The sequence below is a fragment of the Merops nubicus genome, unplaced genomic scaffold (genome assembly GCF_000691845.1).
Source record: "Merops nubicus isolate BGI_N331 unplaced genomic scaffold, ASM69184v1 scaffold4800, whole genome shotgun sequence".
NCBI classification, from domain to species: Eukaryota; Metazoa; Chordata; class Aves; order Coraciiformes; family Meropidae; genus Merops; species Merops nubicus.
The window spans coordinates 38,542-64,043 of NW_008583425.1; the positions used below are offsets into that span (position 1 = coordinate 38,542).

The window sequence follows — 25,502 nt, forward strand, 5'->3', positions numbered from 1 at the left end:
AAGAATTGCCTCTCTCCGTTTATTTTCACAAGCAGCAATGTCACATGAAGAACACAACACAAAGCGGGGGCTGAAGTCCTTCAGCCAGCCAGAGGAGCACTCCCCGGGTCACGGTTCTGCACTAAATCATCACAACTGCCCAGAATAGCTGCCTGTGATGTTTACAGTGTTTCACAGGATGCTCTAGTCCTCTGGTGCAGACCTGATTGCTTCCCACTCCAGGGCAGTCTCTCATGAGACATTTCCTCACCGTTAGCTGCCTTCTGATGCTGCTCGGCAAGGGCAGAGAGCATGGCAGACTGAGAAATCATTCATCATCACAAAGCCCAGAGCTGGACAGGACGAGAGGAGGTCACCTCATCCTTGTGATCGCAGTCTGATGCGGGTAGCTCTGCTTGTGACTATCAGGACTAGTCATGACTCTTGCTCATGGAAACTGGACTTAGAGTTAACAGCAGATGTTAGTTCAAAATTGTTTTGTAGAGAGACTGTGATTTCCTGACCCCTCCCATATAATTTCAAAATCTTTGTATGAGAAGGTGAAGCTGCTTCTTCCTCTGCTACCGTACAAGATCCTCCCCCAGCCTTTCAGGTGAGGTACTAAGGGGTATGAAAACCACACTGTTCCATTTTCATGTAAGCAAGCACTCATTTTGGAGCTTTACTGGAGTATCTTCACTTTGTGCATTTAAGGATCTGCCCTGTGATTTTTATTGCTCTTTTTCCACTTCCCATCTAGCCCTACATGTTGACCAGAGTCCATCTGGTATTTTAGATGTCCATGAACCACCCTGCCTCAGCAGGTCATGTGTGATTTTGGCTCCTGTGCCCGTGTCTGAACTCACCCCTCACCCCCCAGCACACTGTGCTCCACTACAGACGTGACCCGACCTTCTCGACCATCACAGTGGCTGTTTTCTTCTCTCCCAGTCTGTTGTTAAATTTTACATAGTAACATTAATTCCTGCTGCTGAATACATGAGCTGTGAGGCCGGCATGGGGCAGTGTCCTCCTGAGCTACATTCTTATCCAGAAACGATTAAGTCTAAAACCACCCTGGCTGAATGACAGGTAATTTAGGAGCGCTATAGGGTGGGCTTTTGTACATGTCTATGCTGAACACAGTCGCTTGAGTTCCTTTCGTCTGGCAGCTTCCCAAGAGCAAACCACAATTTTAGTTATTCAGCTGATTTTGTTTTTACAACAGCATCTCAATGCAGAAGTATTTAAAATAAAAATATACTGTATCACTCCAAACAGTTCCCAGTCTTAAAAGAGACGATGGGCTTTCTTACCCTCTGTGGAATGTAGATTTCCTGGAATGAAATTTCTGATTTTTTTTTTTTTTTTTTTGAGGTGTTAAAATACAGCTCGGACTATTTGAGGACAGCAAGGAGATTCAGCTCAGGTTTAAGGAGACTGATCAGCTTGATGCTGTTCTCTGTCAGTCAGGGAGAAACCATATTATACTCTCATGCTCACGTGAAATTCATCCTGGCTATACCTGGGAGTATATCAAAGATACTTGTTTCCATAGAATCAGAAAATATTATGGTAAATCACCCTTGGTTTTAAAATCTTTATCAAGTCCCATGTGCTACCGTGTAAAGCCCTTTGGCCTTGCAAAGCTCTTCCCTTCAGTGATTGAAATTAGAGAAATATTGGTACACATCAACCCTACTTAGAGGAAAAGCAGCATTTTCTAATCCATTTGACACAATCCTATGTGTAATTCTCTTGAAGGCTTTTATTCCTTCTAGGTCTAACACACATTAACTAGACATTAAATACTCAGGATTCACCTGAAAGCAAATTTCCATTATCTCACCTTCCATCAAATTCAGCTTTGGAAAGACAAAATTTACCACATCTGGAGGATGGTGCCCTCCAGAAGGCACTGATGGGGGTGTGACTAACCCTGACAGGGCTCATTCCCCCTCATCTCCTAACTCACATCTGGACATAGGGACCAGGAGATGTGGGTCATCTGGAACAACCTGTGCTTAAATGACGTGGCCACTAGGTGTCATTCCTTTTTCACTCAACTGCAGGTTAAAGAAGTACTTCCCTGGCAGAATAAGGTCCCCCCCAAGCAAACAGCAGTAAGCTGGGGTGCACATACTGCCGTGGTGAAAACTCCCATGGCCTGAGAGACACAAAACTCTGAAAGACTGGCCACTATAACATCTTCCAGAGAGAACAATCTGATGCTGGCAGGAGAAAGGACCACATGGCCCAAGATCTGTATCAGATTTTTATGGCTCTTCACAAGGGTATGTACAATACTTCAGGAGATATTTATTGATAACTTTACAATACAAAGCTTGGTGTATTCTTGGTGACAGCTACAAAGCACATATGCTGCTGGCAAACCAACTCTATACTCGCTGGAACAGCAACTCAGGCTGCAGATTGACACCCAGCTCTGAAAACGTGCTGGGTGCCTATTTTTCTCTGATTCAGGAGGAATTTGGTGCCTTTCTTTTTCTGAGAACCTAGGTCCAGGTCACTTTGTCAGAAATGCTGGCAGTTCTCAGGAGATGAGCACATGACACCCTTGAGCCCAGAGGGAAGGACCCAGACCCCACAGAGCTGATCTGGGTCCACAGTGGCATAAATTTGGCTCTGCCTGACTTTGAGTTCTGTGTATTTGTAGTTTGTAAGGATAGAACTAAGGGGAAACTTTGGTACTACATTAATAAATATTTGGATACCTTTCAAGATGGAATGAAAATTCAGAATAATATAAATAATAAAAACATTCCTCAGAGGATTTTCAGTGACTTGAGCATAATGCAGTTTGACTTTCTGTATTTTTAAAGATTTGGTATCAGTTAAGATATATCATTTACTGCTTCTTGTTGACCTTCCTATGAATATAGATGGTGGAGACACAATGATTTCTCATTTATTAGCATGTAGACTTCTACTGCTCTGTGGTTTCTAAAATTACAATGAACACTCCAGACGTTGCATGCCTATGAATTATGAAGGCTGGAAAGAAGCAGACCACATCCTTTCACTTTCCAACTCCTCATTTTTACCCTAACCAGCTCTAAAAATTTGTCATTTGCCATCTTTTTATTTTTTCCCTTTGTCCCCTTGTAATAGCATCTTGGAGCACATGAGAACAGGATAGAGAAATACTGCACTAACATAAGAAAGATCCTTAAGTGATTAAAACCAGACGTACAGAAGGATGCCTACACATTTACTGCCGACACACACAAAGACATCTGTTAGAGCCATCAGTGAAACACAAATTTTACCAGATACCTGTTACCATTTACAGTATTTGCTGCTTGCCTGAAATCGTATCTGAGCTACTCACCTCAAAATATCTCTTACTGCTCAGGATTTCACTCATAAGTAATAACAACTCTGATATGTCTACAGCCAATTGCTGTGCAACAACTATACCCTCTTTGGTGCAATCAGACATAGGCTGTTTGCCACGTTATTTCAGCTCCTTTAGTACCTCAGTGAAACCAGCTGCCAAATAGTTCATGAATCATTCTGCTTCTCCTTTTTCCTTTCCCCCCCCCGAAAAGTCTTTGTTCTGTGGTTATTTATCAAGTTCCTCCTATCTACCAAACCAGCTAAGAGTGACAATGGGTATAAACATCCATGAATTACAAACACCTTGTGTGTCCATGCATCACTGTGCTGATGTATTGGTACTTACAGTGCTGGTTGTGAATTCGGGTGGGTTGTCATTCACATCTGTCACTGTAATGATCGCTGTTGCCGTGTTTGAGAGACCATAGTTAAGATTTCCTTCCATATCTGTGGCTTGAACAATGACTATATACTGCTGAACTTTCTAGAAAAAAAAAAAAACAACAACAAAAAAAGAAAAGATGAGAAACAAAATGTATAGTGTGAAATGCTTTGGTTTATTTTCTGTATGCAGGTGTGATCTTTAAGCAGCTTAAGAAGTTGACTGGATTCAAAACACCAGTAAAGACAACAGATAAAATTTTTGAAGGGATCTTTGCATAGATTGATGGGTATCACCTGCTTTGTGGGAAAACAAAAGTCTTATGGGCAAAATTCCTTGGTTAAAACAGACCTTTTGGTAAATTTTTAAGCATTTTTGGCAACCTTAGTTTCTGTCTTCTGAAAAACAGTAAAAATTTTGCCAATGTATTTTCATTGAAAACATCACTAAGAACATTTTTCCCCCAAAATTGACAGCAGCAATTCCTGGCAGCCCTCCAGCTCATTCTGCTCACACAGTTTGATGCCCAGAAAGCATTTTGGTACTTACAATACTCTCCATGTTTCAAGCCTTTACACAATCTTTGTAAGGAGGGAGAATTTAAGTCCAGTACGGAAAAAAAAAATATTTGCTGCAATAAACAGAAGTTCAGTGGAACTGATTTAAATTCCTGAGCACCCCAAACAACATGGCTCTCAAAGAAACCGCCTGACAGAGCCAGCCATAAAAATCACACATGAAAGTCCCTCTAAAAGATGCTGTATGTCAGTGCAACTGGAGGGTAAACCTGAATAAAATAGGAGAGGGCGTCTGATCTTGTGTGTGTGTACATCTCTTTGGGACGTCTCTTCACTTAGGAATATTTGCTTGCACTGAGAAAAGCCTCCTAAATCTTTAAAACTGTCCCAAACAATAAATATTCCTTTGGAACTGCAGAGTTTACTATTGATGTCTACACGTGTCACACTCAGGGTACTCAGAGGACTTTACAGGTGGGTATGAAAGAAAAGCTCTTCTCCTGAAACATGGGCAAAGTGATGTGCTGAGAACCAGGAAGGATGACAGCCCAAACTGGCGTGACTCAGGGCAAGGCTAAACCTCACCCCCATTCCTGAAGGTGTAACTCCAGACCAGGAGGCTCTGATGGTGCATGGGAGAGCCCAAAGGGTGTCCAGCCAAATGGAGACACAACGTTATGTGGGAAAAACTTTGTGTGAAGCCAAGTGGAGGGACCTGCTGCACACTGGACTGCTCCTGCTCTCTGAACACAACTTAGGTACCCAAGGGCTGCTCTGTTTGTATGCCACTGTTACAAGTATGTGTAAAATAACAAATGTCCTTTCAAATTTCAAAGGACAAGAATTAGGTCAATTAGGTCTCTCTACTCCTATGTAAACATTCCTAATGTGCTGTAACTGGCTTTATTCTTTAATTCTTCTGAGTTGATAGAATAACAGAGATGTGAATTTTAGCTTTATCTTGATTCCAGGACTTTTAATTGGCAGATATTAACCTGCTAAATTGACAAGACATCACACACAGGGATCCATCAGCACCTTGCAACTGGAATATATTATGGAAATGTACTTTCATTATCTCTTGCTACCTTGTATAATAAAACATGAGGGAGAAACTATTGTTAGTCCTTGTTCCTCCCCACATAAAAAGTTGCTGTTCATGACTCCATTTGTAAAGCACTGGGTAACGGCAAGGCTGATTTGTCCTTATTAGTGAATGTAATTTTTGTTTCATATATAGTTTTTCCTTCCTTATTGTCCCTTATAGACAAGTTGGGAGTCTGACAGAAGTACTCCATGACAGGCCAAATAAATACTTGTGAGCCAAATTAGGTTTAAAATCATAGAAGGGGGGGAAGCTATTTAGAAAAAAATAGGGGCAATGGACCAGCCTCCATGGGTGGGGGTGCTCCTCTCCTCTTCTCTCCTCTCCTCAGAAGAGAATTCTTACAATGGAGGATTTTTTTATTTAACAAAGCACCTTTCCCTGAGCATCGTAGCACAATGTTAATAAAAAACCCCCATACAAATCCAGAATGCTAAATTAAAGAAGTTTAAAAGAAAGATTATATCAATCAGATAATACAAGGCCAAAAATGAAAACGCTCAGAATTTAGTCATGTACAAAGGCACGTGCCACAAAGAGCTGGTACATATGGATGGGAAGAGAGGAAGGATGGCAAAGGAAAGCTACACACGTGCAAGCAAGCACAGGGAGTCCAAGCCCAGTGAGAAAATGTGAGGAGCTACAGCAGATCTCAAGTGCATGGAGTGATCAGGCTGGATTTTCATGGAACACACACATTTGAGATGGACTCTGTGTCTCAGGATACCAAAAGCAGCTGCAGTGATCAGGGACATGTGACAGGTGAGCTGCTGGTGGAAATTTAGGAGACATCACCAAAGTGGCACTGACTTCCATCAGCTGAAGATGTAACTACTGAGTTTAGAGCAAAAATGCAACCTGACACAGAGAATGGCCTTGGTTTGTACATAAGGTTTTCTAGAACAAAAAGACGTGGGAATTCTAGAACAGAAATCACAGAAACATTCAGGTTGGAAAAGACCTTCAAGACTGTTGAGCCCAACTGTAAATATAACACTGCCAAAGCCACCAAATGGAAGTGGTCTGAGATCTGTCAAACCTTTAGGCACTTGGTTGCCATCCATGCCCAGTTCCATCCAAAGGCCCCAGTGTGAGCATGTAAGGATGGTGCTTTGAAGTACCTAGTTCTGGCTTATTACTAATTCAATCTTCAGTGAGATTGGCCCCAGCAGATAACAAATTACACAGTTTTTGTTTTTCTGTAGCTAATCATTTTTGCTTTTGTGCATTAAGCTGATTTTATTGAACTATTCAATCAATTTCAACATGTCCTTCCAATTTGTCACATTGTCTCCAGGGGCATCTTAGTTTGTCGTCCTAATATTATCATTATTGTTATGACTATTAAAAAAAAAAAAAAGGCAGCCCCATGCCCCAAAGCACAAGAGACATTTTCCTGATGGTATTTTGATCATACAGAATAACGCTTATATTCCCTTTCTTTACAAGAATGCCATTTTAAATAGCACAAGGCAGAAACTAGAGCATAGAGGTAACACAAAATGGTCCTAACCCAGAAAAATGAAACAGTTACTCTCTTTGCTCTGATGGTGATGCTGTGGAACTAAAGAAATGAACCTCTGCCCCAGGCAGCCCCAGTGAAGTCCCTGGGAAGTCCAGTGGCCAGTATTTTTAATGAATCAAACAAATCTTCATGCTAGAGGGAAGTAAAATGTGCTGCTTCTACTTAAGTCAAGGAAAAAACCCTCATCTGATAAGTGCAGAGCTTTTAGTCTGACCTAAAAACTAAGAAGGGCTTTTGAAGGAAAAAATTATGAAGGAAAGAATAATTAAAGGAACTGTGGCAGATCTAATCTGTCCGCTCTTCTGTCAATCATCTGATACAGTGCCACAAAGAAATGTATCAGCTAAATTCCAGTAGATGGGATGTCGTTGCAGATATTGGTTAAGCTGGTTTGTGGGAAGCTGATCAAGGGCTCAGTTAAAAGATAGCAGTGCCTGGTATAGGGAGAAATAACAGCTTGGAAGAGGGATAATCTGACAATTAAACAACAAAACCAAGATGTGATTTAATGGTACTAAACACCAAATAATGCATTAAGGCACTTTTCTGGAAGCTGGTTTATTGGACAGGAGCAGGGACTTGCTCCACATCCCACCAGCTCCAGGCTGTGAGCAAGAAAAAGGCCAGCAGCAAACGCCTCGAGTGCGGTATGAGGGCTGCAGATATGGCAATATCAGCTCCTTGTGCCAGGCACCAGGGGCTCGTCGGGATGCTGGGCACAGTCCAAGTCCCTTCTGTTCCCTGCTGAGCAGCCCGGGTCTGCCCAGGTGCCGGCAGTGAAGAGCCCATCACCAGAGAAGAGCTGAGGAGAGCTTGGTTTGTTTCGTCTGGCAAAATGAAGGCTGATAGCAGATATGATTGCTGTCTATAAATACACCAGGAGGATAAACACTAGGAAAGCAAAGAAGCAATTTAAACTAAAGGACAGCGTTGACACAAGAACAAATGGGTATAAGCTGGCCATGAATAAATTTAGGCTGGAAAGTAGTAGGTCCTTCGACATGAAGCAAGATGCTGGAGCAATCTGGTGCAGGGTCTGAGGAGCAAAAAAGCTGCAAAGAATATATTAAATTAGGACTAACATCCTTTTGGTCTAGGTAGAAATGATGACAAACTGAGCTATCTGAAGTCAGATCTCTCAGCATTCTCTGTGTACAAATAATTTTTTTGAAAGAAAAAGAATAATACCCCTTTCAGCCCAAATACCACAAGATGTTTGTGTGAGAGCAGTTTGAGACTTCACACGAACTGAATCAGCCCCTTCCATTGGCACCCACAAAGGGGCAAGTGGCCCAAACAAACCTGCAGTTATTGCAAGGCACAGTCTGGCACAAGAGGCACCCTCTCAAATCCCTGGTTGAGCTGAGCATGCTCTTGCTGTGAGACTGTATAAACAAAAGCAAATCATAGTCAGAGAGAGAGAGTCCAAAAGAACAAAGTGTTTAAAATGAAGTCCTAGCAATGAAGCTCTATCTGTAATGCCAATTTTCAACTGTGCATGCACGGTAATTTTAGGAATGTGGCTATTCCTGGTTTACACATGCAATCACTATAAATCACACGGGAGCTGGGTAACTGTGCATACTGACATCCAGAGCTGCAGTAATTATGTGATTCAATTAATCTGCATTATGGACAAAGGGTTTGCAAAATTAGGACCTACATTTTCAAAGCTCTGTACAAATATTGTCCAATTAATTACCACTTCCTGAGAAAAGTACGACTAGCTAATTTTAGCATCATGTCTAGTAAAGCAAATAAGGTTACCAGGATGTTGCTGTAAGATGTAGCAAGTAGGAATCTATTGGCAAAGGAGACAGACAATCTAAACCCTATTTCTTCCCATGGCTATCCCCAAATCTTCTTGATATTTATGTGTTTTTCCATCTCCCCTTACTTTTGCAATACCAATGAGAAGAATATGGAATGTTCTGGCTTGTTCTCTAAATAATTTCTCCACTTGCTAGTGAAGTTTTGTTGTTCAGTTTGTTTGGTATAAGATAGCTGACAGTGAATACACTGGTAATAAATATTGCACCACTCAGGAAAAATGGTTTGAAAACAAATAAACAAACTCCCCCCAAACATTCCCTTGACTCTAGCAGAACTACTTTTTCCATAAAGATCTAACTACCCATCACTTAAACAAAGCTCACAGGCAGACCTTCTAAAGCATTTATCCCTTAATATTCCCTACTTAGCCATAGTTAAATACAGAGATTTCCAGAAGAAAGCCCTGTTTTGGGAGATCAGCTTTCACAGAACAACCAGAACACCTTTCACAGCCCCCCTGGAGACTGCTGGTGGTGAGTGAGCTTCACCCACGTGCCAGAGTCAGAGTCTTTGCTATAACTTGACCTTTTCATTTCTTACATACAGCACAGCAGCATGTCATGCGTGCAGCACCCTCAGCAGATATCAAACCCTGGGCCCAGGAATCTTGGACAGCAGCAGCTTGTGCACTGAGCTAAAAAGATGCAGCTTTGCTTTATCTCAGCCTCACTGTACAGGACCAGCTACTATCAGAGGCGTTCACACTCCTGCTAGGACAGGGCTGTAACAGGGGAGGGGATCCCATTGTTAAACCAAACCAGGTTACCCAGTGCTGCACAACCACAGGCAGCGAAGCAGACAGGTTTATTTTCTCCATTTGGCTGGGGTTATGCTGGCTTTCCTTCCAGCACGACATGGTGCTCCCCATCGATGAGCATTTGGCATACTGGATGTGAGGAGCTACCTGTGCTTGCAGAGCTCCCAAGCAGTGCCTTGGTCTAACTCTACAGCAATGCACAGTCTACTCTGCTGGACATGGCAGTGTGTTAATGAAGTTTGCTTTCTTCCTTAACAAAGGTGTCAATATGAACACTCTGGCCTCTGACCTGTAGGTCATACCCCACGAACTCCTTCTACCATCTGACTGCACCTGCCTGTCACCCAGAGATCAATAAATGCCTCTGGCTCAGGAAGAGCCTCGGTCCCACCACCCTCAGCTCTCCCAGCGACACTCTGTAGCCTGGTCCCATCTCTCCTGTGCCATTAAGCCCCAGGCTGCAGCACTGCCCTGCTGCTCACCACCATGGCACTTCACCCTGGGACACAGGGAGACACACACACCACCAGCCTGGAAGAGCTGGCCCACAGAGCTTCAGAACTCAGCCTAACATATGCCAATGTTTTCTGAGACAAATAAAAGTCCCAAAGCCAACCTCAGGATTCTTATTTGGCACTGCCCTTTTAATGACAATGGGCCTGTAACAGCTTTCACTGGGCAGCCTGATTAGCAACCTGCAATTAAACCTTTTGTTAACACTTTCACTCTCAGCACCTTGGTTCTGTAACTGGTGGGATCTCCTACTTTATATCACTCATCTTTTTCTCTCTTAAGCTACTGCACTTCAAGACAGTATTTCAATGTGTTACAATTTACACATTTTAACCCATTCAGAACCAGCAGACAAGCAATCAACTCTTCCAGCTTCTCCTAGGGTGGATGCTGAAACTTCCACATAGGTGTAAGTGGGACCTGCTCCAGCTTAGCAGCTATCTTCTCTTTTGTGAGGTAGCTTCTGAAAGCAAAACAGCTTCTGGCAGTGGGTACAACACCCAGCAACAGCGAAATGAGCTGTCGTATGAAAGCATGAGGAAGTGCTTTAAAAACTACCCGGAAGAAAGTGAATATGATCTTTTTATCACAGGGAGGTTATAAACTCAAAGAACGCTGAAAAGCCTTTCAGGAGTCTACTCTGTTTGGTCTTTCAGCAGTGCGAGACCAAATAGTTCAGTGGCTGTTGCCCCTGGCTGCCTTTTTGTGTGTTATTCAGACAGTGAAGGTGGTGAAAGTGGAAATCTTTCCAAAGGACACGCTAGGTACAGAGAAGGCTCTAGCAGTCGCAACGAAAGCCTTCCAGCATCCCAGCTGTATCTCCCCATAGCCTCCAGGACAGAAGACGTGAACCAAGCTGAATTGCTCAGCCACCTAATTTCATTGTGAGAGCCAGGATCTTGCTGAACAGCCAGCTCCAGGAGCAGCGTTATTGACTGAGAATCTCATCTCCGAAAGCGATCCGCGAGTTGTCAGGGATACAAAGGGAGGCTTAGAAATATAAACTCCAAACACTAAAAATCCCCAAAACAAACCAGAACCAGCCTCCCACCCCCAGCTGACAAATAACTGAAAATGGTAACACAGACCAGGGATCCTGGTGGGTCATTTTCATGATTTCCTTCCTGCCTGGTGCTAGCAATGCTGTGCATGGGAAGGGCTGTATTAAACAGGAACAGAGATGCCTCTCAATGCAATATGCTGCAACCACATTCATCTGTTCTTTTTCTAAATTTTTTTTGACTGAGTTTTATTCCTAAGGCATCAGACACAGAGCCTGGGCTATCCAGGTTTGGAAAAAAAAGACCCAAACTGAAAGCCCACTGCGGTGGAACACATGAGGAATACCAATGTACCAACGGCTGCCCAAGGAAAGGGACCTCTGGAAAATACATCACCAAACCAGTCAACTGACCTAAACACACCTTGCAGAGGGTTTCCCAGTCTCTGACCCCAGCTGGCCACCACTTAGGCAACAGCACGCTTTGAAGTACCTTGTGTACAAGGCTAATAGCAAGGTAGGGTCTGTTTAACCTGCTAATTGCTCTAGATTTTGAGTTGCAGAGGGTGGGGATTAGAGTTCACAATTTTTCTTATCTAATATTTGAGCACAGACATTTGTCAAAACTTGAATGTAGCTCCTTAAAAAAATTCTAAGCCTGAAGAATTTTTTTTCATATCTGAAATACTGCTTTCAAAATGTCTTCATTCTTTGAAGTTCACTCAAAACGTAAATAGTGCCTCTATATTTAAGACTGTGACAGTATTTTCCAGCTTTGAGAAGTTTTATAACATAAACATAATATTTGTTGGAAAGTTGTTTTTTTTTTTTTTTTTTGACTGAGCCTTGGCAGAAAAGACACCAAGCCTGAAGCAAACAAAAAATAAGGACTGGACTTTTTTCAGAAGATAAGTATGAGAAGAACACCATCACCAAGAAGACACCTGTGTTCTGCAGCATTTCTTCTCTAGCCTTAAAAATGTTCTACATACTTAGCTGTCATTGAGGGATCTAATAGATTTGCATACCTCAAGGAGTCCCATAAAGGCACCTGGGTTGTGCACAGTCTATTGAAGCTATTCAGGCACTATGGACTGACTTGATTCAAAATTATTATCAGAATGATTATCAAAATTATTATCAGAAAATCCATTGTAGCAGTATCTCTGTCCTTGGACAGTATTGACTTTCCTGTGTAGAAAGACTGTCAGTTAATGAGCTTCTCATTTATTTCTCTCATTTAATGCCAAAATTAGAATCAAAGAATCATTAGAAACGGGTTACATCTCACTCTTCAGTGATCTAAATTACAGATCAGACGTAAGTCCACAAGGACGCAGGAGAGAAATAAGGAAAATGAATTATATGCTTCTAATTGTCACTGATAGTCATGCAAGTGGGTGGCAGTGAGCTGGTATGAGCTGCAAGTAAATTTCATTAAAAAAAAAAAAGAAAGATGATAAATATCTTGGATAATGTATTTTGTTTTTTACTACAGCCACTGAGTCGGTGCCAAACCAGAGTAGGGTTGTGATTAAAGCTGCAGGCTGCAGCTTGGAAGACCTGAATTTCTTCTACATTTTCCCAAACACTCCCCAAGTGACCTTTAGTAGGTCATTTAATTTTTCCATGCCTCAAAGAAATGGAAAATAACACTTCAAAATGAAATGAAAACACTTTCTTATCTCACAGTGATATCATGAGAATAAAAACCCATTAGTTTGCTGGAGCACTCGGCCACTTTGGTGAGGAGGGCTGCAGAAGTGTCCAGCTCCAGCACCCATTCCCTGGTGGCAGCTCTGCCGGGGACTGGTGCAGAAGTTGGCAGAAAGCAGCAGCTCAGACCAGCAGCCGTCGCTTCCCTTCCCTGGCAATATTTTGCAGGCTTTATGCCCCACAGATGCCAGGTCATCTTGCAAAGCACTTAAAAGGAGACCCGAGGGATAAGCCTTCTAACTTCTGGCTGAGGCAATTTTTGTAAAACCATGAAATTACATTTGGCTTTTCTTGGACAGGAAGAGGCAAGCAGTAGTTCAGTGTCTAGGTGGTCACACAGCAACCATCGCTGCTGAGAGCTGCCCTTTGGTAAATACACCAGCATCCAATTTATGCTGCTTCCAGTTTCTGTCTGCCACTTTCTGACAAAAGAAGTGAGTGTTGAGAGGCAGAAAAAAATCCAAAAACCCCAGGCAGACCAAGAGAAGGGAAAGTAAACAAAAATCTGAGAAACATTTTTGAAAATAAAAAATGACCTTCTTTGGACTTGGGCAAACCAAATTCTTCCTATCGTATGAAACTTCTTGGGGATTACCCAAAGGCCAGGCTCTGGGGGAAAAAAAAATAATTCTACTTATGTCCATTGCACTCTTACAATCCACAAAACCTTTGCTGTCAAATGCTGCCAGAGCAATTTAATAAATAGGGAGAATGCCTTAATGTATTTGGAAACCTGAAAACCACCCATCATTAGCCTCACATGCTGTTTTCCTACTTTCTCTGCTTTAAGCCATTTAGCTGCTACAGCTGTTTTTCTTGTAAGTCTGACTTCTGTTTATATCAGGCTGATTTGTTTTCTGGTATATCTTGCTTGATTAAAAGGAGGAAAAAAAACCTTTCACAATTCAGGTAAAATGGCTTTCTTCTTTAAGCTCTGTTGGGCTGGGAGCTTGAAAAAGATCATCAAGAAGATCAGTGTAGGTGAATAAATATTCATAATATTGCTCATAATTTATACTAGGTCTCATTTTTTGCAGATAGGTTTGAAATTCCACGCTCATGACACTGCTGCTATAGTCAGACCTTTTTATTCTTAGGAGCATGAGGTTTTCTAAATCCTATCAATGCAGCAATTAAAAAAATAAAATCAATGTAATATATTCAACATGATAGATTCAAACCACTTCCTCTAATCCTATAACATATACACATGCTGTGTACAACACAAGGCTCCTGGATTTTAAAAATAATGGCAGTCAGGAGTACAACACAAGCCTTGGGAATCTGTACTGTGTTGACTCTGTACGTTCTGGAGAAAATAACCTGATGTGGTGTCATTTGTTACTAACTGCTGAGAATTATTTTAAGAAAATAGCTGGCTAAGCCCTTGCTAGCTGCATATCATCTATGCCTTCACCATTTTGAATTAAAGGGAATATCCAAACAGCGAAGGAATAGGTTATAGTTGGAAAAGCAGCTGATTTAATTAAATTTGGCAGTATGAAAGGTTAGTGGAAAACAGTCAAATAACTGAGAAGAGATTAATGTGAGATGCTCCCTATTGTATTTTGCTTAAGAGCTGTTTTACCCAGTATGGGTAGGGTCAGGTTGTGTTGATTTGCTGAGAGAGAATGCGATTGACAGAATTCCTGGAAAAGAAACTCAGTTTGGTGGTGAAGTTGGAAATACTAATGGGGGCTTCTGCCAAAACCAGCTCTGCCTGAAAATGGCTTTGTCTGCCTGGCGTTTCAGAGAGCCACGCTGTTCCAGCTGCTGTAGAGCAATACTCCAGACACGATCCACTGGCCAGGTTAAATCAGTGCAGACTCAGATGGAAGACCCCCTGTTTAAAAGCCATCATGGGTACCTCACCTTGTATATATCACTAACATTTGGTCTACTGGATCAGTGCTGGGGATTGAGCAACATGGGACATACATACAGCAAAAAGTCCTCCCTGCCTCCTCCTTTGCTGTCCTCTGCAGACTTTGACCCCCAGAGCCATGCAAGTTTGCTATCTGTTTTGTTTCAGCAGCAACTGCTGAGTTGCTTCACATGGCACCAACCCAGCCCCTGCTCTGGCTGCCGTGTGGATGACACCTGAGCTAACCTGCAAGCCTGCTGACTACAGAAAAGTCAATATTTATGTGAAAACATGTGCAAGGAAAATATCTTCAGTGCTGTGGGAAAAGTAATCCGAAGCTTATCCTGTGAGTGAAGGATTTCAAACTGACCCATGACACGAAGCAAAGACATGTGAACACGGATGACATTTGATCTTGTTCATTCTTTCATGTTAATAGTACCAAAGACACTGCACACAAGAAATAAGCGTATGCAGTTGATTTAACACTTGGTTGTTGTACGATGTCCTGGGGAAGACGGGATACAATTCACCCTGAATCTGATGGGAAAAACACTGAAGTCCAGAGCAAAATATGGTAATAAAGTTTGTGATAATGAAACACAGCTACAATCACTTAGATGGTACAAATCACTCACTGAACAAGATCTAGGATTAATGGAGGATAAAATGCTGCACTTCCCAGAACGAGGAATCTCAGCTCTTTTTTAGAAGCTAATGATCCTAATGGTTGTATGTAGATGCATTAGATAGACATAAAAGAAAGACTTTTTATTAAACATTGTATTAATGGATTTGAGTGAAATCATGAAAGATTATGTGTACTCTTACAAAAGGAAGGCCACCAAAATAAAGAAGTATTTGCAGACAGCAGCCTTAACAGTGCAGAGCTACCCACAAAGCTTACTGATGGTTCTCAGCAATCATCACTCTCTGGGGCACAACATCTGGGGAATGAGAAACAGAGAGATCCCAGGAAAATATTGATTGTTATATTGAGCAATCACAGGTTCACAATAAAAAATGGCTGCAGGGCATTTAGGCAAACTTAGTTTGGGTGATGATGTCTGCATCTTTTGGGTTCACTTGTGCCCGAAGAGTGAGCAGAAAAACACTGCAATGAGGTCTGAAACCCAGCCTCTGGTTTCTCTGGTGGCTCGGTGGCTTTGCAGACACCTTCTGAGGGATGCACCGGCAGCTCTATGGGAGCCCAGCCTCAGTGGGACTCCAGCTCTCCAGGGCATGTGTTTTCTGCTATGGAGAGTGAAGACCTGTACGACTCAATATACTGCCTGCTCAGACAAGAGATAAACCCGGGGAAGCGAGGAACAGGGGTGAATGGCTTCATGATAAACTGAAAAACCCCTGATAAACTAAATGACTGGGAAGCTGGGCTGGCAGAGTGCCACTGCAAGAATTTGCTGTGATGAGCAGGGACGTTTCCCTTCCCATATTGGGCCCGTCAGCCTTAATCAGATCTCCATTAGCACAGTCACTGTATGTCCAGGTGAGACTACAAAGAGAGCAATCATTATCATCCAGGAAACAAACTGATCAATGTCACCAGCAGGAAGAGGTTGGGTCAGAACAGTTTTTTTACAGAATGCCCTAGAAGAAGGGTATTGATACACAAAGTGTGAAATTTAAATGCCATGCTTATTAATTTGAACGAGGAGGAGCAGACCAAGAAGGATTTTTGATAATCCTAAAATGTCCCAACTGTACAAGACCTTTGGCAGCGTAACTTGGGCTCTTTCTTGTGACCCTGTGTAAAATGAGGATTGAGCAGTAGCCACAAGCCATCTCAATAACAGAAGGCAGAATTTAATTTTCTCAGATCAGGGCCTTAATCAAGCAGCATTTAATTTCTATGCTTTTTGTCATCTAAGGGATGCATGGGATCTTTGCAAGTGTCAAAGGCCTCTAAGTGACCAGAAGCAGGTTCCATCTTAGCAGGGGAAATTTTATAAAGGAGTCAGTGCCATAGAGACACCCTTGACAAGCTCCCAGGTTCTTGTAATATGGAATTAACTTCACATTGCCGCAAGGTATGAAAAAGGAACTTGCCAACCACCTTTATGTGATGAAATGCAATTCTTGAGGTTAGAAAATTGGAGGACTGTAGCAATTCCTTGGCTATTAGCTGCAAGAGGGAGTTTTCAGCATTTCAGTTCTCTCCAATTCTGGCTACATTTCCTGTTAAAATCATTTACGTATGGAAGTGCTGAATTTCACACGAGAAGCAAAATGACCCTGAATTTAGTAGCCTACATTATAAAATATTCAAAAGTAACAGACTGAAATGAAAAATCATAAAGCATAATTCTGCCAAGATAATTAATCCTTGTTAACCCATGGCCTGATCATGTATGATGCTGCTCTGACGAGCTTACTGAAATGCTATAAATAATGCCACCATATTTTATTTTCTTTGTAGGCATAAATATTGACAAATTCATACTCATTAAAATCTGTGAGCTGGGAATTATCCCCATTTCTCCAATGGGGAACAGGCAGAGGAATTAGGACTATTTTTTTCAGGGGCATTCATCAGTTCAGGGAGCCCAGTCTGAGAGGCTGAATACAGTTTTAAGCCTTCTTCATGCACAGAAGTGAAGTGATACTGATCAAATACACACTGGCATCATGACTTCCTTTCCCCTCACCCTCTGCTGAGACCTGCTTCTGTGGGCAAGAAAGGCCTTTTGCTGAGCTGCACCAGTTCCCTGTGCAGAATTATTGCAGGAAGAAACTTTTTGCCACTGTAACTAGATTGACTGTACGTTTGGGGCAGCAATTCATCATGTTCCACTCAGTGACAAAACTAGCCCAGCAAAACGTAACTGCAGACTAAGGACATAGGGACATAAAAAAATTATCCTGAGACAAGATGGGGTATGGATTTACAGTGCCTTAGTCCCTCCATAGGATCAGCTTCCATGCTTCCTTCACTCGCAGCAAGGCTGGGGTATCTTCAGGCTACCACGTGCTTGCTGTAATTTGTTCAGGCTATGTTAGTTACAGAATCACAGAATCCCAGCATGGTGGGGTTGGAAGGGACCTCTGGGAGATCATCTTGTTCAGCCCTCCTACCAAGGCAGGGTCACCCACAGCAGGCTGCCCAGGATCTCATTCAGGCAGGTTTGGAATCTCTCCAGAGAAGGAGACTCCACAGCCTCTCTGGGCAGCTGCTCCAGGCTCAGGCACCCTCACAGCAAAGAAATTTCTCCTTATGTTTAAGTGGAACTTCCTGTGTTCCAGTTTGTGTTTGTTGCCCTTGTCCTACCACTGAGCATTGCTGACAGGAGACTAGGCCCACCCTCCTGACCCCCACCCTTTAGATATTTATAAACATTGGTAAGATCCCATCAATGGCAAACGACAGTCCTTATTCTGCTTCCTGACAATGAGAAAGGAAAGGGTATATTGTGGTATGAAGAATCCCTCCAAACTATTTTTCCTTTGGGCATGATGTGGAATTCAAGTGAAACCACCTCAGCTGTCTGTGGCCCTATCCTCTATACTCTCAGATCCCTGTTGGACACAAGGGAGATGTCCCCAAAACTGCATCAGTACTTTCTTCAGAATTCAGCTTAATGCCTTACCCTGTAGCAGATGTAGAAGGGGCTGATGAGATTCTAAGTTTAAATGCTGGTGAGACATGCACTTTTGGAAAAGAAAATAAGTATTTATCCTACTCCTACAGCAGTACATAATGTTAAACTTCTGTAGAGCTTCTCACCTCGGGTTCTGGAGGTGGTGTACAACCTTACACCAAGTAAATGTCGTATGTGTGTTGCTTTATTTCCTCCACTCCTCAGACAAACCTGTGCTCTGAAAGTAGAAGGACTAGAAGCTGATGTATTTCACTGCAAGCAAGAAGCAAGGCTGTAAGACCAGGCTCCATGTAGACCTGGTGGGACCATCCTCTTCAAGAAGGATGTGATGGGATTTAGGACTCTGGTCCTTGGTCTCTCCTGAGAAGAAGCTAGAGGCTGGAACAGGTACACGTAAAGATTTTTGTGAGAATGATTAACCTCCTGTGGGGAATAAGGTGAGATCATGAAATGTATTTAATTTTATCATAAGTTGCAGTCATTTGTTTCCCAGAGGTGAAAAGGTTTTATCTCATCCCACTAACTGCAGCTTTTACTTCACTCTTGGTTAATAGCTGTATGGATTTTATATTTCTCTTTTCTTGTAGCAAATCTCAGAACAATTCAGGTTTAGAAACATATTATCTGACAGCAGAAACAAAGTGCTAACTCAAACCAGCTGTAACAGGTCCTTACTTTGAGTCTTTAAGGTCTCTAACTAAACCATTAGCCCGTCGAGTCACTGATTCCGAGGACAGACCCTGTCCCACATAAAGTCAGCCCTGTCACTTTGAAGGGGCAGAAGTGGGAAACACAACACACATTACAGAAATACCATTTTCACCACTCCATTTGAAACAGAAAAACGTGTCCTGGGCTGTCACCTCCCTCTAGTCTGAACAGGAGAAGATGTGCACCACGGGCAGGGGAGTTCTCCCTGGGTTACGGCACGGCCAGCGGAGAGCCGGGGGGAGCCCGCACCAAAGCCTGGCACACTGTCAGCAGGCTGAGGGGGCACCGAGGGGCTGGATGGATGCAGGAGCATCTCCTCAGGCAGTTTTCTCATTTGCTTTATTGCACCCATAAAACGGAGCCCTCAGCTGGCTGGGGCCCAGGTTTAGCCCAGTGGGTGAACAAGGAACTCCTGCTGTTCGAAATCTCCCCATCTCTCCTGGAAAGCCACCGCGGCTGAATGGGCCCCTGGCTGCCCCAGGGGCACCCGGTGGGGCAGATCCAGGGGTCTGTGGCTTCGCTTCTGGAGGGGCAGGTGGGGTCTGGGAGGGTCTGTATGTTGGCCTGGTGTTGTTTTTTCAGATTCTGTTCCAAGTGGAAGGGGATGCTGAACGCCTTGCGCTCAGTGCAGCTCCCCGAGGCTCTGTGCGCAGCATGTGGCAGAATTTGGCCTCAGTATTTTTATAAAAGGGGAAAAAAGCAAACAAACAAAATCAACAGATGGAAATCCTCAGATGGAAGGGGACATACTGGTTATTTATTTAAAGAGCTGCTAAGGTCTAATGGAAATTTTCAAGAAGTATTCCATTTAGACCTAGCAGAGATTTATTTAGCCCATACTTTCTGTTTGGTTTCAATCATTTCTCATAGCAAAGAACACTTGCTACCAGTGCTCACTCCTAGCATCTTCAATTCTATATTCCCCAGCATTACCTTGGTTGCTACGGAGACAACTGAGATGCCACAAAGAGCAGCAAAGCACTTCTGGTGTGGAAGCAGTGCACCAAGGAGAGAAATATCCCTCAGAAACAGGAGATCTCCCAGCCCTTGTACACAGGCTTGGAAAATGGGTGAGATCTACAGGACAAATAATGTGCTAGACCCTGAGTCTAAAACAAGGAGTTTCCTCTGAGCTGCTTCCCTGTTGCCAGCTGCTTTTCAATCTGCACACAAAAGCCACAAACCATATTGCTCCAGACTTGATGCTAAAGAACATTTTTTACCTGGATTTGAATAATGTGAATATATTAATTAAAGTTGATAATGGCTGATAGTGATTTCCATCAGCAGTAGAACGTTGCTATATTTATCATTCTCTGAGACTCTCGTACCTAACCATGATTTATACAGAGAAGACTTGAAGTAACGTGACTTGCCATCTTAACAATTTTCTGATAACACCTTTAAAGTCACAGAACTTTGTTTTCTCAGACGGTGAGTCCAGTTCTCAGGATGCTAAGGAAAGCAAAGAGAGGAGATCAAGTCTCTCAGGTTCTACTTTGAGCAGGTCATTCTTGAAAACAAGTTGATTTTGAGACTGGCCACAGCACTGACAAAAATTTGAGAGCAATTTAATGTTTGTATTTACTAAGGACATTGCTCTGAAGAACTCCAGCATGGTTTGCAGACAGAGACAGACCTTAAAGTGAAGGGAGATGGGGAGAGGAAGAACAGAAACTCCATGCCTTGTTCTTTTCTAAAACCCAACAGGAGACACCTCAGAGGCTGAGGGCTCCCCAGCTTCCCTGGCCTAGGCAGCACTGACCCCAGTGGTTTGGGGTGGGCAGTCCTCACAGCTTCCCATCATATGTCAGGGAAAGGGCACCTCTCCTTAGGCTGTGCTCAGGGGCCCTTCAAAATGGGACCTGTGGCAGCAAGAAGAAAAGTCTTGCAAAAGCCAGAGAGGATACAGCAGGAAGATATCTTCTGAGACCCAGTTCTAGGGCTGGAAGGTTGGGCAAGGACAGGACCTTCCCTTCCCTCCAACAGGAGAAGAGGGGATGGTTAGGTCCCACTAACGAAGCATCCAAATCCTCACACAGTGGTGGACCACAGAGGTTTCTGAGGGAGGTAGAATTCATGGGATTGCCCTGGTACTACCTTGCTGTGGATGTAGGAAGCGTTTCTTCTGCTGCTGCTGTGCCTGGGCTCCGTGGGGCTCCTGGTGGGAGAGCCCCTTTGAGAAGAAAAACTAGAGTCAGACCCTGAATGTCAGCCAGTGACAGTGCTCTCATGGCACTATAACCTAAAACCAGCTAAACTGTATCTGACTTTGGAAACTTTTTTTTTTTCATACCAGGTCACTGGATACAAACATGCAACTGAAAATTCTGGAACAAAAAAATCAAAATCAGCATTTCCTATAAATTAGGTCTTAGTGGTATAAAATTTATACAATATGAATTCATCAAATATGCAAAACAGCTTCACTTTTAGCTAGTATGGACAACATTGTGAAACATCAGCAACTGACAGAGGTCAAAACAGTTTGCAAAATAAAATATGAAAAAACCATCCAGGAATTTCAACATCTCTCACAGCTGATGACATAACTGCTCTTGGTTTGAGGAGACCTAGACTCAAAGAGAGAACAACAAGAATCTTCTTAAATATTTGTTGTTAAGGTAAATCTAAAATGATTGTCTAGCACAATGTTAATTACATTGTACAGCAATCAAAACAGAGACGCTGAGTCTAATGAATCCCTGCTCTCACCTTTGGAACAGAAATGGAGTGTCTTGTTCACCTCCTTATTAGCCCATAAATATTCTAATTAGGAAGCAACTCCAGATGAATAGGATTAGCAATAAGGACATTTTAGACTAGGTACACAAGAGATACTCAAAACTCTCATGTCTTATCTAAGGCTCTCCTGACATTTATAATCATGTAGAAACGCTAAATTTACATAGCTCTGCCTAATTAGACATGGTTGCAATTATGTTTGTGTGCTTCCTTTTTTTCCTGCCCAAGTATAACTTACACTGTCAAAACAGGAAGCAGGAACTGAATAGAAGCTCAGCAAGAAATAAAAGTATCTCATGCTATTTATTTTTGCTGGTTTTAGTTTGAAATTCATATTTAAAAGCCTTTTTCTAAATTAGATTCCAGGCAAGAACTGTCTGTTACAGATCCAGGTCCAGATCACTGCTGCTTTAGATGTAAAAACGTGCTTTTTCAGATCAGCAGCATCTGAAGAGCAGGTCATAAGACAGGTCAAATTCTGCAAAAGGTGCTACATGCTCTGCCTGTAGTCAGTGGGTCACTCTTGCTCTTGGTGAGAGCAGGAAACAAAGAAACTCGTTTCCTTTGAGGACTGTAAGCTCCCTGAAATTCTCACCCTGCCTATGTGATTTTTTGTGGTTTCAGTCCCTCTCCCCAGCCTGAAAGGGTCTGAGTTTGACATTTCTGAAGTAATTCTGTGTTTGCCTTCCCTGGCCTTCAGAAAGACGGTGAAAAGCAGGTAATCCATCAAGCTATATTTTCTGTGCAGCAAACGCTGGCATTATTGGGCAGGGATTTGATAAATGATGTGTACATTATAATAACTGAATTTCAATATATTGTCTTTGATGTCTATAATCACATATAGAGTTCTTTCACCTTAGCTGAAACATAAACGAAGATAAGTGATATGCACTCAATTCAACATGTTTACCCATTTCTGCTTCAGAACTAAACCACCACCATGAAACCTCATCTGTGTCCGCAGACTTCACCTGCACGGAACTCAGGCTGCAGTCAAGGTAGGTGGAGATGGTCACACATAGGTATAAACTCTCAGGATTCCCAGAGCTAACAGCCACAAATCCATTTTATTGACTGCTTAAGGTCTAATTTTCTCTACTCCTAAATACTTTGCTTATTAGAAAACCAGCATCTTATTTGACTCCCAGGTCAGATTTCCAGCTCCATGCAAATGATGCTAGCAGAGTTAAAGAGCCCGTGGAAGCCAGGCTTCCTAGTGGACATGATCAGTGGCTCTAGGCAGAGCATTAGTGAAGAATACCTTCTTAATAGAGACTCGTGAGGAATGGGAGAACAACAAAAGAATGGTATCGAGAACCTCCCGTTTACAGCTTCACTGCTTGGAACATGGGAGAGGTGGAGAAACAACAGTTCTGCTCGTGCAGGTTTGTAGAAGTAAAAATTAATCAATTAAGAAACCAAATACTATCCTTCTAGCAAACTGAAAAAAAAAACAGATCACGCAGCAAACTGACTCGTGAGCACTGTCAGGCTGGTTAATGCATGGTCTAGATCAGCAGCATCCACCAAGTTCAGGGTCAACCCAAAACCAGCTGAACCCCAAAGCCAGCTGAAGCCCGACTCCAGCCTTCCAAGGAATTTTACACTCAGGCTCCACTGGGCTATGAAGAGCTGGCGTGTTTCTGACTATCTGCATGATAAGAGCAACAGTCTGCTTCTAAAAGGACATAACCTGCACATTTCCTTTGGCTGGGACATCAGCCTCATGCCTGCTTTCTTATCAAGCTTTCTGATCAGGAGTCCTCTCAGCCCAGAGATAGCTGGATCTGAAAGCTTGTGATGACAGCCCAAGGAGCTGAAACAAAATTAATAACCATACAAACACCACTCACATCCTCTGCTCTGCTATATTTAAGATCAATCAATATGCATAAATGACTAGTGCCAGGCACATCTGCACCAGTCTAGCACATAATCAACTTTGTCTTGTCTTAGCTTAATATAATTTTCCACCATATTAGCAGGCTTTATGATATCCTGTCTTTTCAAATAGACATAATTCAGAATCACCACATAGTTCAATTGGATTGAGGCGCACACAGACCCACACTCACACACACAGAGATCTGCTCTTCAGCGACAGCCTCTCTTCACCCTGGTTGGGATTACAGCCACGTTTAAAGGGTTTGCAGGGAGGTGACATTCAAGGCCACAGCCAGCTCTTACTGATGCCTCTTGGCAGAAGAACCTGCGTGTGTTTGTGTGGATACGTACACTTAACACACTGAGAAAAGAAATGAACAAACTTATCAAATGCCATGCTGAAGCATCCATTAAAAATTGCACACACTTTTAATGACTTGGGTGAGGGTTGCTGTTGCATAAATTTATTTAACGTTAATGTCCCTTGTTTGCTGTAAATTTCACACTGTGAAATTACCAGGGCAATTCTAATGGAGCTGAAGCCTCCAGCTGCACTCTATGATAAAGGAGAAAATAATTATGAATTCCTCTGAGAAGCCAAAGAAAGTCAAAGATCTCCTTCGAAACTGCTCCCAGATGAGCTGCTCATCAGCAAGCTCAGGAGGTGCAGAACCGCTCCCCAGCGCCGGGGGAAGCAGAACGAGCAGGACGCTCCTGCTGACAACGACTCCGCCGTCAACTGACATTTAATTTGAAAGGATTGAAAGCTGGTGTCTGCAAGAGCTTCTGCCAAGAATCGTATGAACAGTCAAGACAGAGCATGGAAGTGGTTTTATGTTCCAAGTTAGAATGATACTGTGTAATTTTACATCTAATCACTTAGCGTGAGACATAACCACCAAACACACAGCTCCAAGAGCTTGTGCCTGGAGCTCTGACAGATGGCCAAATCATGAGAGGATGCTGAACTATGAGGGTTGTTCCATCTAGAATGGCATTTTCTATATCCCTTTGAATCCACAGCTTACAGCCTTTGCCAGAGTTCACACCAAGAATGGAAACAAAAGAAAAAAAAAATAGTAACTGCAGAAATTCTTTTGTGGCAACCTCCTTACTTACTCTTCCATCCTTGCAAATATCTCTTCCTCCTCTTTCTGTCCTCACACTCGGCCTCCCTTGTATCTCCCTGTTCCTGGAGAGGTAGAAGGCTGAGGACAGACGTTTTCCCCTTCTTCTCCCTTCCTTCACATCACTATGAGTTGGCCTGGCCATTCTCCCTCCGGTGGGAGAACCCACCTTGGCAGTGAGCAGATGGGGGCACAGCTGGAGATGGAACCCAGCCCCTGCCTCCTCCCCACCACCACGCTCCTTGCCTGGAAGTCAGCATCCTCCTTTCCGTCAGCTTTGAATTCAGACTCAGCAATGAGTGACCCAATAATTGGTTGGACTGCACCTCTGAAATGATAAACTAGCTTATTCCTGGTAAGGAGACCAGAGAAACATAAGAACCAAATCACCTAATGGACCAGACAGGCAGTATTTATTCGGTCGCTCCCTGCGTGTCACTCACAATAATGTGTTGCCGTCTACTTCAGGCTTGTTTCCCAGGAACAAATATAATTCTTATTTATAATGCAACAAAGGATAAAGCAGGTTTCCTGATTCTGATAAGTGACTCTGTGATTATTTCTTCAAAAAAACCCATCATGTCTTTCAGATTATGCTTTCATGTTTTATTCTGGTTTGGAACAGAGAAGGCACAGAGGAGCACCTCTGTGCGTTGAGTCACTTCGTTTATTTCCTCGTTTACGAAACCCGGGACCCGCTAGAGAGCACTTCAGTGCTGCTGAAGGACTTCTGAACACCACATTGAACTCTGGAGACTGGGCTGGCAGTGGCGTGTAACCCACGCACGGCTACGGAGGCGCCTCCCTTTACCAGGTAACCGCACCTGCGAGATGCCAAAGCGGCGGCGCGGGGGTGGGGTCTG

At 42.9% G+C, this 25,502-nt stretch overlaps 1 protein-coding gene across 1 annotated transcript in view; it reads right to left on the reverse strand.

Annotated features, from left to right (window-relative positions):
- Window positions 1-25,502, reverse strand: part of CDH4 (cadherin 4, type 1, R-cadherin (retinal)) — a gene marked incomplete at its 5' end in the record, with an annotated part of 174,111 nt that overhangs the window by 38,138 nt on the left and 110,471 nt on the right. The window contains one exon of the mRNA XM_008940541.1: window positions 3,686-3,823. Coding sequence (XP_008938789.1) covers window positions 3,686-3,823 — 138 coding nt within the window. The remainder of the gene's footprint in view (window positions 1-3,685; window positions 3,824-25,502) is intronic.